The sequence below is a fragment of the Astyanax mexicanus genome, chromosome 14, assembly GCF_023375975.1.
Source record: "Astyanax mexicanus isolate ESR-SI-001 chromosome 14, AstMex3_surface, whole genome shotgun sequence".
Classification (NCBI taxonomy): Eukaryota; Metazoa; Chordata; class Actinopteri; order Characiformes; family Acestrorhamphidae; genus Astyanax; species Astyanax mexicanus.
In genome coordinates, this window is record NC_064421.1 from 19,453,683 (window position 1) to 19,467,720 (window position 14,038).

The 14,038-nt window shown below is 38.6% G+C and overlaps 1 protein-coding gene across 4 annotated transcripts in view; it reads right to left on the reverse strand.

Moving 5' to 3' along the window:
* The window catches only part of LOC103033325 (neuronal PAS domain-containing protein 3), a 281,074-nt gene that overhangs the window by 214,269 nt on the left and 52,767 nt on the right, over positions 1-14,038 (reverse strand). For 3 of the 4 annotated variants that reach the window (XM_049463946.1, XM_007253775.4, XM_049463947.1), the window contains exon 2: positions 3,907-4,005. The exons of the other annotated variant lie outside the window; for it this stretch is intronic. In XM_049463946.1, coding sequence (XP_049319903.1) covers positions 3,907-4,005 — 99 coding nt within the window. The remainder of the gene's footprint in view (positions 1-3,906; positions 4,006-14,038) is intronic. 4 annotated transcript variants of the gene reach the window in all.

Sequence of the window (14,038 nt, forward strand, 5' to 3'; positions counted from 1 at the left end):
ACACGTTTTCGACCATATTTGTAGCAGCTAAACAAAGGCAGTGTATCTGCAAAAAACTGTTTATACAACGTGTATCATGATACATGTGTTAAGATACAATATACTGCGGTATACTGAGATACTTAAAGCAAGGCTATATTGTGTTTTAAAATTAAATAAATAAATGCATATTCATATGTAAAACACATTTTGTCTAAATATTTGTCTAAATGTTGTCCCTTTAATTACATAAAAATGATTTAAGACAGCCACACATGAAAAAAACGATGTTTTTCTTCACAAGGAGGTGGCTCTAATGTCTTCATTTCATGTCTTTAATGTCTTTCTTTTTTTTTTTTTGAAAACTGAACTCTCGTTTATACCGGCTGTAACTCTGAGCTCTTTCTATCTCTCTATCTAATATCATGATACTGTCTCAATATCTTATTACAGCCTATGCAAAAAAAGAGAAAACTGTATATATAGAACTGCACATGTGAAGCTACTGATATAGAACAAGAAAGGAATGTAAATATAACATTTACAGTTACTGTTAAATTACTGCTGTCTTGCTGCATTGGTGCAATACATCACTGTTTATTGTGATCAGCTAACACAGAAAGCAGGGAGGAAAGACAGACAGAGAGAAAAAGGAGTGAAACAAAGCATATGTATAATGTGTGTGTCTGTGTGTGTTTGATAGAGGCAGACGGCTTAATCCTAGTGCGTGTCTGACCGTGTGTCGGGCCAGAGGTCCCATCAGGCCTGAAAGGGCTGGACCGGTGTGTGTGTGTATAAGTGTGTGAGGGAGAGCGCTGGGCTCAGTAACGAGGAGAGACAGGTGTGCGGCTGCCCCTCAGCCCCGCTGAGGCCTCACGCTGGCCCCTCGCTGCAGGAGAGGTGGCCGTCCCTCCACAGCCCTCTCCACACGGCCATTTATCTCCATTTCAGCCTGCCCCGCGCAGCCTGCTCAAACAGCACTTAAACTAAATAACCCTGCTGGAATTCAGCCCCTCTCTCATCAGAGCGGGACACCGCAGCACACCGGTCGGCCCACATTCGCTTCCCCAGACTGACAGCGGGGCTGTGTATGCTCTCCGCCTCAAGGGACAAGGACAGTACTGTCTGATACAGTGAAGCACTGCACAGTACAGATACAATACTACACAACAGATTTCACCACATATAATATACACAATCTGACCCATTTACTAATATTTTAAATAATGAGATATTGTTATTTCCTATTAAAGAGATACATACAGCTCTGGAAAAAATGAGACCAGTTAAAAATGATGAGTTTCTCTGATTTTACCAAATTTAAAATCCTCTGAAATATAATCAAGAGGAAAAAAGATTATAACAAGTCATCAAACCAAGCTGAACTGCTTGAATGTTTGCACCAGGAGTGGCATAAAGTTATCCAAAAGCAGTGTGTAAGACTGGGGGCGAAGAACATGCAAAGATGCATTAAAACTGTGATTAAAAAAAAAAAAAACAGGGTTATTCCACCAAATACTGATTTTTGAACTCTTAAAAATGTATGAATATGATTGGTTTTATTTGCATATTTGTTAATTCAGCCATTTCTCATTTTCTGCAAATAAATGCTCTACATAACAAATAAATGCTCTTAATAATAAAATTTTATTTGGAATTTGGGAGAAATGTTGTCGGTATTTTATAAAACAAAACAACAATGTTCATTTCACACAATCATATACCTATAAATAGCAAAATCAGACAAACTGATTCAGAAACTGAAGTGGTCCCTTATTTTTTATTTTTTCATTTTAAATAATGAGATATTATTATTGCTCATTAAAGAGATACATATATTAAACTATATTTTATTCTTAATCTGCCTGATTATAGGCACATGGATTGGATAACATAAATGCCATGACTCCTTAATGCACCCACTGGATGCTTGTCATGTAAGACTAGTCAGGATGTTCAAAGCACAGCTTTTAAATCTGGCTCATTTGTAAGACCTGTGTGTGTAAATATTTCAAAGCTCAACAATATACAGACAATACTGTGCATTTCTTACACAATGCTATCTTATACAAACCTATACTGACTAAAATTAGTATTGTGTCCCATTGTGACTTTTGCCACGACTCATTGTGAGTGGTAATGCTGTATATGACATATTCTCAGTACATAAGTAACACTGTGAATCGAGGAATACTAAATGACTGAACAACAGCCAATTTCAGGCCTTGTTTGAATTTACAAGATAAGAACAAGCTGTCCACTGAGGTTACACTATATAATCAGTTTACATACTACTATCCCATGACTTTTGTCATGTCACTGTATTATTCATATAAGGTACAGAATATTAACAATATTGCTAGGATATATGCAATACTGCATAAAAAATAGCTATTTTTCCGGACAGATAAATGTAACCAAATCCATTCACTTTAATCTATATTTAATTAAGAACTATATACTGGTGAATGTTTTAGTTTGCGTTTTAAGAGTCTCTCATGTTCCTTTGAATGGACAATGAAGGACGTTGATGCCAGCATGATGAATGCTGGCTTGGCAGTGTTTGCATTGTGCTTTTGTTACCTGGAATGCTTTCAGAGAGGGATAAAAGGTGAAAATCTGTTTAGTGGCATTACGCCACACCTAAAGCGTTAAAGCGTGAACTGGTTGGAGAGAGAGAGAGAGCGAGAGAGGAAGGGAGAGAGTAGATCAGAGAAAGAGAAGAGAGAGAGATGATAGAATAGGTTAGGCACTGTTGACAGTACAGGCAGATCCTCTGTTATGCATTGTGGCATTTAGTGTATCAGGAGCGGAGGGTGGTAGTACTAATAGTACTAAATACCCCACATGATGAGCTATTAGAGGAGGCTTTTTGTGAAAGTGATAAATAAATCCTCTTTAGTCAGTGTGACAGTAATCCCATCGCCCCTGTGCTTTCATTCCTCACCAATCCATCAACCGGCACCGGGGTATTAGCTGCACTGCATATATTCCAAAATCTCTTTCATACTACTGTACTGCACAAGCACTGGAAACATGAAGCAGGCCATAAATGAAACATGGCCTGTGAAAGCTTTAGAGCATCTCTTAGAGCAGAACGTGTCAGGACTCCGCTTCCCACAATGCCTTGCAATAATAATTATGAGTTTGAGATTGGCGAGTAGGTTCTAAGACCATAAAGGGCTGCCTCGTGCTGCGGAGGGGCCATCGTTTATCAGCTCTCCAAGCAATAAGGCTAGCCTTAATAAGCCTATTACATATTGGATTTCTCTTGGCATGAAATAAGTCATTTGAACTGCTGTTGCTCAGAAGCAATAATACTTGTTTTTGATCAATTAACTATGTCCTTGTGAAATGTGAGGAGAATTAGTCACTCTGGTTTAAAAATGCCACTGTTGCAGTTCTGCCTCTCAGATTTATGCCAATTCAGTCCACTAAAATGAAAATTACTCTCATGCTGCATGTTGTATTGCTCTGGACTGAGTAATGAGGAAATCTGTCTGTGGTCCTGTATGTCAGAACATGGCTCATATTCTTAAGTAAACAAACTGATTAAAAAAATTACACTGAATTAAGTTGGGACAGATGGGCATTTGTGAAATGCACTGAATGACTAAGTGAAAAATAAGATATTTCATTATTTTGTTCATTATTTTTTACACTGAACTAAATGAAAAGAGCCTAAGAGCAGCATCAGATTACAGTTTCTAATACACATTTTAATCTACACTAATCTCCCAGTTATCAATATGGAATCACTTATATATAGAGTGGCTGTCTGTAAATGTATGTGTGTGTGTGTGTGGTCAGTGCTAAGAAACAAAGCTCACGTCAGACTAGCCGTGCTGGTCGTCACAGCTGAGCTCTGTATTGGCTCTGGTTGACCAGAGGGCAGGACAGTGAGAGGGGGAGAAGGGGAGGAGTTACCATGGTGATGAGGTATGTTGTTGCCCTCCAAGGTGAAGTGTCTTGGGCCTAGTGGCTGAACAGGAGCTGGCATTAGCTGGCCTCTCCCAGTAAGGGTCGCTGTGGAGAAATGTGGAAAAGCTCTTAAACGTTATACTGCAACGGAGAGCCGGCCAAGACCCTTCCCAAACTTCACACAAGCACACAATATTCAATATTCAGCACATCACAAACCATTACATCTTATTATTCATCAAATATTGCAATACACACTCATGGAGATGGAGATGGTGATGAAATGCTTGTCCTAAAAGACTACAATAATCAAGTTAATGTGTTTCTCTGTGTGTGTGTGTGTGTGTGTGTATAAGTGTGTGTACACAATAAAGAACGATAAAGATAATCACTTAAAATATACCTTTAATAATACATGAACTGTCCATATTCTTCTTACGCAACACATTTCTGGACAACTCCTTTAATATACTGTAGGTATAGTACATACACTATATGGACAAAAGTATTGGGAAACCTCCTCATTCAATAGAGTCTCCTACTTTTGTTGAGGTAACTGTATATACCTTCCAGGGAAGTCTTTCTACAATATTTTGGAGAATTGCTGTGAGGATATAACTGGATGATCACCTCCCCACCTCATCCCCAAGTGATGCAAATATGTATTCTACTGGGAATACCTCTTAACAGGGACCAGACATGTTGTGCATGTATTCTTTGACATCTGTTTTAGCAATGGGTAAAACCTTAAGTAGCAGAATGCATTCATTAACAGTGGTGTCCACAATCTTTGGTGTACATATAGTGCACATGCTAAAAAATAAACTCAATTTCCACAAGATATGTAACAATAAATGGAAAAACTCTGAATAGATCAGGTCTAGAAGAATATGAAATTATGGCTTGGAGGAAAGAGTGAGATAATTATGAATTACAGTATGTGTGATACAATGAGAAATTGAAGATGATCTATTGATTTTTAATAGTTAATAACAGGGTGAGTGAGAACTGCTGAAACTAAATGAAATTAAATTATTGAATGGCCAATTTTGTTATTTTCTGTGTTTTTATGTGTGTGTTGAATACAAAACCAATATTTACACCAAAAAAAATGTTCCCACTTTAATAACAGTAAAATGATACTATAAAAGAGCTCAAAATGCAAAACTCAAAATGTATGTTTGGTTTTCTTATGCACAAAGTATGCACTTATGGCAAGTTCTGCAGTGTAGGCATTCAGAATGAACCTACATCCATCATAGGATTTTATTCCTAATCTGTGCTTTAACTGCAATACTGTAGATATTTAGATGTTCTATTATATGCATAAATATATGATTATCAGCCCGGACCCTTTTTTGTTGTGTTGCTGTGGAGCTGATAGCAGCAGTGTAATTATTGAGCCTGTTTTAATCTCAACTCTTTCTAATGCTTTTGTTACATGTATTTAGTCGCCACTCTCACACACTGAAGAGTTTTCACTGGTTAAGAGAACGTCATTGGGTGGTTTGAAACAGCAGATGCTGTTTGCAGGAAGCTGATGTGTTGAGAAGGAAAGTTGAACAGAATTGAGTGCAGATAAATGCTGATCAGATAACAAACTTTGAGCACCGCCATGTACGTCATTTAGCACCATTAATACACCAACACTATAGCAGCATGTAAACTCATCATGATGTGTTGCTTCAGGGGACCTTGTTGAGGTATTATCTTGTGAGGGAGGTTGAACACTCACAGACAGGCAATGCAAATTATGTATAAGCAGAGAGTAACAAAATAAATATAATTCATTATTCTATTTAAACAGGTTTTGTATGTCTTTAATAAAGTTTTTTTTTACTTTAATTTGACTGCATTTAAAATTTTAATATCTTATTTTAACTCCACTACATTATTGGAAATCTGTCATTTCTATTGGCTTGTGAGGGCAGGTGAGTCAAAGCCTGGAGTCCCAAAAGCCTCCTCATCCCCTCACATAGCAGAAAGAAGTGCTTGGTTGATTGGCTACAGTCAAAAATGGCTGACATATCCTCTGCCCTTTGCTTACGCCCACTGATTCTTTGAACTGCACTAGCAGTATTGTGAACTCTGGTGTTCAAACAACGCAACTGCATAATATTTCATAAACAGAACATGGAATTGTACATTCCCACAATGCACATTGTCTAAATTTTCTATCGCAATGCATCATGCGACAATGCTTTGTTACACCCTTAGGTGATAATGATTTAGACCAGAGAGGAGGCCCCACACACATATCCTGCAGGTCAGTGCAGCATTCTTCAGGAAATAATTGGATCCTGTCCCATGACTTTTGCAACTGTCGTCATTGTTACAGGCTTTCTCGTCTAGCCTGAATTAAACGGCCTACACACACACTCACTCCTCCACACATGCATGCATATGTTGACACACACACACACACACACACACACACACACACACACACATAAACACACACATAAACCTCTACATGCCTATATGGGCTTATTTTGCTTTTGTTGCAAGGCTGTAAAAGGCACTGTATATTGCAGACAGCAGCGAAAGATTTGGTCCATTTTTCAAAGCCGACTACATTACCCCTGTAGCAGGCATTCTTTTGAAATCATACCCTTTTTTTCCCCCGCACATGTTGGGGAAACTAATCCGCGCCTGGCACATTGTACTCCATAAAACGCTCCGATGTGGCCTTTCCTGCGATTTCCAGGGAATCGAGTGCTGTGATTGAAAACGTGTCAGCAAGGCCTGCTCCGCCCGCTCTGCCTGCTCATACAAACAGGCCTGCTGACCCCAGCGCTGTTCCAACAGCCAGCCCAACAAGCTCTGAATGCGGACTGAGTCGGAGGCTGAGTTCTTGAGGCTGGGCTGGGGGCCTGTGAGGCCCACTGCACTGCCATCCCAGCACACACACACACACACACATCCACACTCATCTCTGGGAACAGAGCATACACACACACAGGCACATTCACACCGCTGCTCACCAGCTCACTAATAAGCGTTAGAGGATGGTTATCCGACAGGATGGATGTGTTTCTGAGCAGAGCGGCCCGCTCCACAGAGCTGGGAGAAAGGGGGCAAGCGAATGAAAGGAAAAAAAAAGAAGAAGAGAGAGAGCGAATGAGGTCTGCAGGGGAGATGGGAGTAGATGTTCTCCATCTCTGCTATTCTAACAGCATTCGGCACACACTCTAACAAAAGCTTAGTGAGCTCACTGGGGCTGGATCACAGCACCGTTAGGCCTTCACTGAGTCACAGTGAGCGAAAGGCCAAGCAAAGTCTCACTCTTCTTCACAAATAAAAGCATCAATCAGGAGCAAGAGAAAAACTAAAAATAAAAATCTTCCAGTGCAGTAAAACTGGTTTGATATGAGTTATAAAAATAAGCAATGCTGCTGAATCAGCACTGTGTGAACAGACCCATCCAGAGAGACCAACTACAGAAGAATGATGATACCTTAGGCAACAGGTACAGACAGGACCTCAGACTAGCAATGTACAATATGAGTAAAATACGCGAAGTGCAATAACACTGTTAGATATCCCAATATCAATACAAAACCTATTAAATTAGGATCCTAAATTAGTGCAACTTTTCTTTTTTTAGCACTTGGCTTGGCTGCACATATTCTTCCCAGAAAAAGAAGTAGTTTGGTGTGAGGTTCACTGTAGACCTCTACCTCACTCTGCTTCCAGCTTAGTTATGTCCAGTTATTACAATCTGCAGCAGATAAGACAATTTGAATTTGCTAGTCTATTACTATTACTATTGCAGCTCTTTCAATATGTTTAAACTAATATCACAATATCACAATATGATAAAACTACGATTTAACATACAGACCTGCTTGAGACCTATTAGGGCAATATTGAGGATATTACGGATGTCTGATCCAACCGCATCCCACTGCACTGCTAAAGAGATGATATAAACAGATATATTATAACTTTCTGTACTGAGATATGTTTTTTTTTTCAAAGTTAGTGGAGCAGGTCCACAACAGAGTTACTGCTGTGCTGAGAATGACCCACCACACAAATAATAATAGCTGCTCTGTGGTGGTCTATCCTGTGGGGTCCTGACCACTGAAGAACAGGGTAAAGGGAAGAGAAAGGCAACCGTATGTAATTATAGAATTAGAAAGTGCTCCATTATGCCCAGTGGAGCTGATAGAATAAATAAGGAGGTGGTCGTATGTTAAAATTTAAAACAGCCAAACATGTACAAGTGGCAAAAAGAGATCTATCCCTAGTTAAGGACACATGCCTGAAAAAGGCAGGCCAAGGTCCTGCTGGAGTCAGACAGGATGTTAGCTCTGTAGGTCCTGCTCCTAAGCGGTGGCTTAATAAGAGTGGTCATGCTGAAGAGGGGTAGAACACTGGCTGAAGCCGCAGGCATGTTTATTGGCCTGCTATATTGACTGCTGGATTGGGTGGAGGAGCCGGGCGGCCTGATTTACGCCGGCTTTTATCGATGTCATCTAGAGGAGCAGGGTGACTGACATTTACAGGTAAATCCTCCCATGCGAGAGTCCATTACAATAACACGGTGCCTACCCTCAGCCCCCAGTCCGCCAGGCCCTCGGGTGACCACCACCCCGCCACCCGCCGTAAATCTAACACCCGCACGCCTGCTGCTTGCACTTCATGGTTATTTCTACCCTGGCTGAACTGCTGACCACTTTAATACAGGCTTCTTTTAAAAACAGACACTACAAAAATATGAACGCTTTACAACTTTAAATTCAACGTCATATCAAACATAAATCTTTATCAAATATGACATAAAAAATAAAAGGCCCAAAATTCTAAAGTGCAGACTTCAAACTAAGAGGGAGCAGCTGTTGGGTTGGGTAGCTAACATTACTTGATACACCGTGAATGTGTGTGACGAGAGCAGAAGGCTGAGAATGTGATTGGCTTGCTTTCACACAGACCTACAAAGCAGGCACATCACTTGTTTTTATACACCAGAGTAGGGGTGGGCGATATGGTCCTAAAATAATATCATGATATTCACGATACTGGCAAAATGACAAAAACTTTAAATAAAAAAATAAATTCAAGAATACACTACTGCAACAAAATTTAAATACATTTTTATTATTGCATACGATATGAGATTGTAACAGAAGTCAATGATCCAAAATGTCATAATTCTAATAATGCACTTCAAATATTTCCATTTATCCAGGATTGAAGTAAAATAAATGATACTGGACAGATAATCTGTCTCTAGTAGATATATAATGGTAAATAAGAACAGTGTGAATTTTTCTTTTGCTAAAAACAGTAAAAAAGTTGTACCCTGATGTGATCATTAGGGGTGGGTGATATGGCAGGATATGTCAGGGTATAATATCGTACACTATATTCCAAAATGTTGGCGATATTATTGCATATGATACGATATGGCACACCCCTACACCAGAGTATATAGTCCAGATATAAACGCATCAGTACAGGTTAGGGATGTGCAATAATGCTCTTGAATATTCCAATATTAATATGAAACACAGTAAATAAAGCTCCTAAATGAGTTTAATCTACTCAAATATTTTTTTTTTATTAAATAGGCAGCACACATTGTTGTGTGTGTTTACTGTGAACCTCACTGTACCTCGCTCTGCCTCCAGCCCTGCTATGTCATGTGATCAGTGTACAGTCTGCGGCAGGAAGATCTCACTCTTTTGCTTCATGCCGGAAATGTAGTTTAAGTTTGCTGTTATTTACAATGGTATTGCAGCTTTTTGCACTGCGTGTTTGGGTAGATAGATACCTCACAGAGGCACATCATTCAAATTTAACTGTGAGTGTGTGAGAGAGAGTGATAGAAGGGGCAGTGGTTAGAGGCACCCTTGTTCAGCGCTACTAAGCAGATGAATTATTAAGATACTGTTGCACCACATTAAACACACACACTGATATATTCACTGCACCAAAGTGACAGTAAGACACACAGACACACAGAAAATTTGGGGGAAAGTCACAAATATATATATATATATATTTTTTTTTTACTATTAAAACACTCTAATATTAAAATACTACCTCAACATACTGCTTAGAGCGGCACAATACAGTACTGTACCCTCACTCTGCAGCTCTAAGCAGAATACAACAGAATACTGATGCATGATGCGTTCTGTAACTGGAATATACACTATATAAATAAAAGTATTGACAAATCTGATAATTCATTGTTTGTTCTTTGGAGCATTGCTGTAAGGATTTGATTGCTCACAGAGTGACTAGTTGGAAGCTCATTTGTCTGTTGCAGAGTTGTGTGATATATACTGCAAAAGCTGAAATGACAGTTTAGCAATATATGAGATATTGGCACTGGTATACTAAAAAAACCTTGTGCTGAATATCACTACACTAGTGCCAAAATCTCATGTTATAGAACAAACCTATTAATATCATAGAATTAATATTATTGTGATTACCACAGTTCTATTAGCACTGTGTTTTGATAGATTTTAAGATAATGAGTATATCTTTTATTTTATAGTTTATTAACACCAGTGTAACAAGCAATTGGCAGAATATCAGGCAATGTTACTGGTTAATATATTAAATGGATTTGAATTATCTATTCTACCTTAAATAGTGCAAATAATCATCATGTAATTCTGTCTACTGCTCTGTTTTAGACTCAAAATGTCTGTGTTTGGCACACTTCTGTGCAATTTGGGATAATTGCATAAAGAAAAAAATGTAAAAAATGTTTAGCTCTACTTTGATTATCATCAGTGACTGCTACAATAAAAATATACAAAAAATATACAATGTTACTTGTAAAATTCTATTGTTTTTGTCTTGTAAGGTTGCTAGGTTAGCTGGATATGTTACGGCGCTCTGGTCAGAGTGCAGAGTGCATTATCGTGCAATACTGGCAGTTCTAGAATGTATCTTAGCCAATCACATTGCAGAGTAGGAACCAACTGTGGTATAATATAAAACAGTATAACTGTATATTGTCTTCTTTACTTAGGTGAGGAAAATTGAAAGAGGAACAGCAAAAAGCCTTGCCTGTCAGAGGAATATAATAATAATCCTCCTACAGCTTCTTTAGGCAGGAAATTAATTTGCTGACATGCAAAGAAACATGTTTTAACCATTAAAAAACACAAAAAGAATTGCTGTAGTTTTCAAATCATTTCAGTGTCAAAGATGAGCTGCGTTAAGGGAGAAGTTCTTTTTTTTTTTTAAGAGTGGGAGACTATTCACAAAGATTCTTGTATTACGTTTCATCTCGTCTCAGTTTGCAGAGGGAGATTCCAGCGTGCAGTCAGCAGTGCTCACAGCCACAAATCTGCAGCGCTGTCTGTGCTTTCAGCAGCAAGCAGTCAAATCCCAGCCTGTGTTTTAGTTCACATTAGGTGAATGACACTCACGCATATGCTTTGCTGAAAGTGCCAGAGGAGAAATGTGAATGATCCAGGCTCAGTGTGTGTGTGTGTGTGTGTGTGAGTATGAGCGTGTCACCCCTGCTCGCTGCGTAGGTGGGCGTACAGTGAGAAAGCAGAGCCTCGCTGGGCCTGTAGACTGACTCTCTGCTGTAGGCTATAGAAGGGAACATCTCTGATGTTATGAAATTGAGTGAAGTACTAATGACACCAATTCATCCACTTCTGGAGCACTTAGTATATCATTGTTCTGATGCACTTTGAAAGCTCTGTGCTGCAGAGCACCGCATCAGCCAGTGAGGCGGGGTGAAAGTAATACAATACACACACACACACACACACACACACACTGAGGCCACATTCACAATGACATTCTGGTGCTTGTAAAAATAAAAAAAACACAGTGTTGTGGATTAACTGGAGGTGTTTTCAGACTCTCCAGCATGATTCAGACCAGTTGATTTAGTTGGTAAAATACAAAAACATGCAAGACAAGTAACAAAGCAGCCTATTGCTGATTATACACATCTAGAAATGGTCTATTTCAGGGTAGATTGAGATGGATGCTTGATATGGGTCTAAGACACAGTAACCCCGTTTACACCAGGTCACTTAATGGGTCTTGAGTATCAGGATTATATCTGCATAAGATAGAGTTACATAAAAATACTCAAAATCACTACAAGAGGTGGTCTGAGAAGCATTTGAGCTCTGTGTTACATCAGTGTAAATGCAATTCAAAATTTGAAGAAAAAAAAAAAAAATACTCGCAAATTTGAATCCAAAAGATAACCCGATCCAATACTGATCCCTAAACCAAATACAATATTGCTGAGCATCAACTGATACCCATCTGATATCTTTTTGTTTTTATAAGCAATACACACAATGTGGGAAAGATGTGCTGCAAATTAATACTAAAATAAACTAATTTTGGTTTTAGAAACCAATTTATATATTGTTACATTCTAGACTGTAAAAAAAGAGCATTTTGGAATGGTATTAAAAAATACATAAATTAATTTATCATCACATTCAAACAAATATGTCCGCAAATGTGATGTTTTGTCATGTGTCGGTGTAAATTTTTAATTGAACCACTGGCAAAATTTATACTGTTGAATATGCAGCATACCAGAATGTCCCTATTAAAGGCAGTAATAATATACAATAGCACACAAACAGCTTCACAGAGAAGAGTTAAAAACCCTAAGGCAGAAATTAACACACGTACAAATGGGACATTGACCAAAATGGAAGATTTCAAATTTAGATTTTCTCTCTCTACAGAAGAAGCCAGCACTGAGCTTGGAAATGAGTTCCGCTTAAACACTTTGTAGAGGTGTTGATACGATCATTCAGCTTAATGCGTAACTCAGTGTAGAGATTCATTTGCGCTCTTTAAAGACGGAGGCATGAAAGAGAGTGGGCCTGTTTAAAAGGAGGAACAAATGATGGATAGAGTTAAGCGGGTGGTTGGATGCAGTGTTGTGTCACCTGCAGTCAGACTGACCTTCATTTCTCCCCAATCAGCCTATTTACTCAGCGTGAATGCCTCTCTTTTACTGGAGTGGGGCAAATTATCAGCACCATTATTCAACAGCGACAGCATGCCGATGTAAGGAGAAAGCCCTTCAGTCCATCTTAAGAATGTTTTCTGTCACACAGAACACACTGGGATACCCATGTTAGTAAATTCAGCCAAACCTTAGTGTAAGGTAAAGGACTGAGATACTGATACTGTAACAAATGTTATTTAATTATATTATATTATATTATTATATGTAATGTATACAGATTAATTTACATGAACCTTCAAAATTCAGGGTCAAATTTATTCAGAAAACATGGTAAACCACTCTAAGGTTTACTTAAACTTGTTCAACAATGGTTTTATAGCTCTGCTGTTTCTGATTAAGAGCTGAAATCTTCCCTGAACTCTAGACAGGGACGTGACCACTACGCTAAACTCTAAAACATCTACATTCCCCGAGATTCCAGCTCTAATTCAAATCTAACACACTTGAAACACTGAACTAATTATGTGGACTGGTGATCTGAATCAGGGCCTAGGTTCCCCAAAGCATCTTAATGTTAAGATCATCAAAACTACTAAAGGGAACATTCTGTGTGATGCTTTCTCTACCATCTGAGAATCTTCTGTTTGGTAAGCTGCTTTCAGTAAACCCAACCCTGAAATGTGAAAGAGGCTTGTGTAGCAAGTGAAGGAATGTAGTAATCACAATATAATCATAATCACAAACTATCTCCCTGGTGTCGTCTAGGTCCTGCAGCCTGCTTGCCCTCTGCTGTCCTATTGGAGGGCTTGCATGCTGAAATATTTTTTACACGTCAACGTTTTTGATTTTTAGATTAGAATTGTTAAAGTTATTGAACTTATCTCACATCTGCATCTTAAAATGTAGATTATTTACTGTTCAGATATACACTGACATGCCAAATGCCATATGACAAGAATTTATATGGAAGAATGTCCCATGGAAGCTAAAGAATGTTGCACTGACCTTCAGGATATGTTTTTGGCCTCTTCTGAATTAAATGTTTTTGTGATTTGTTTTTGTGAGTTAATTGTCTATTTGCATGGAAAACTCCAGCCAGACACCACCAGTCACGAACATTACCTCCAACTGCACTGTCTACTGTGGTGTTAATGCCTTCTACTACATATACAATATATATCACATAGTTTAAGTCAATTTGTCATG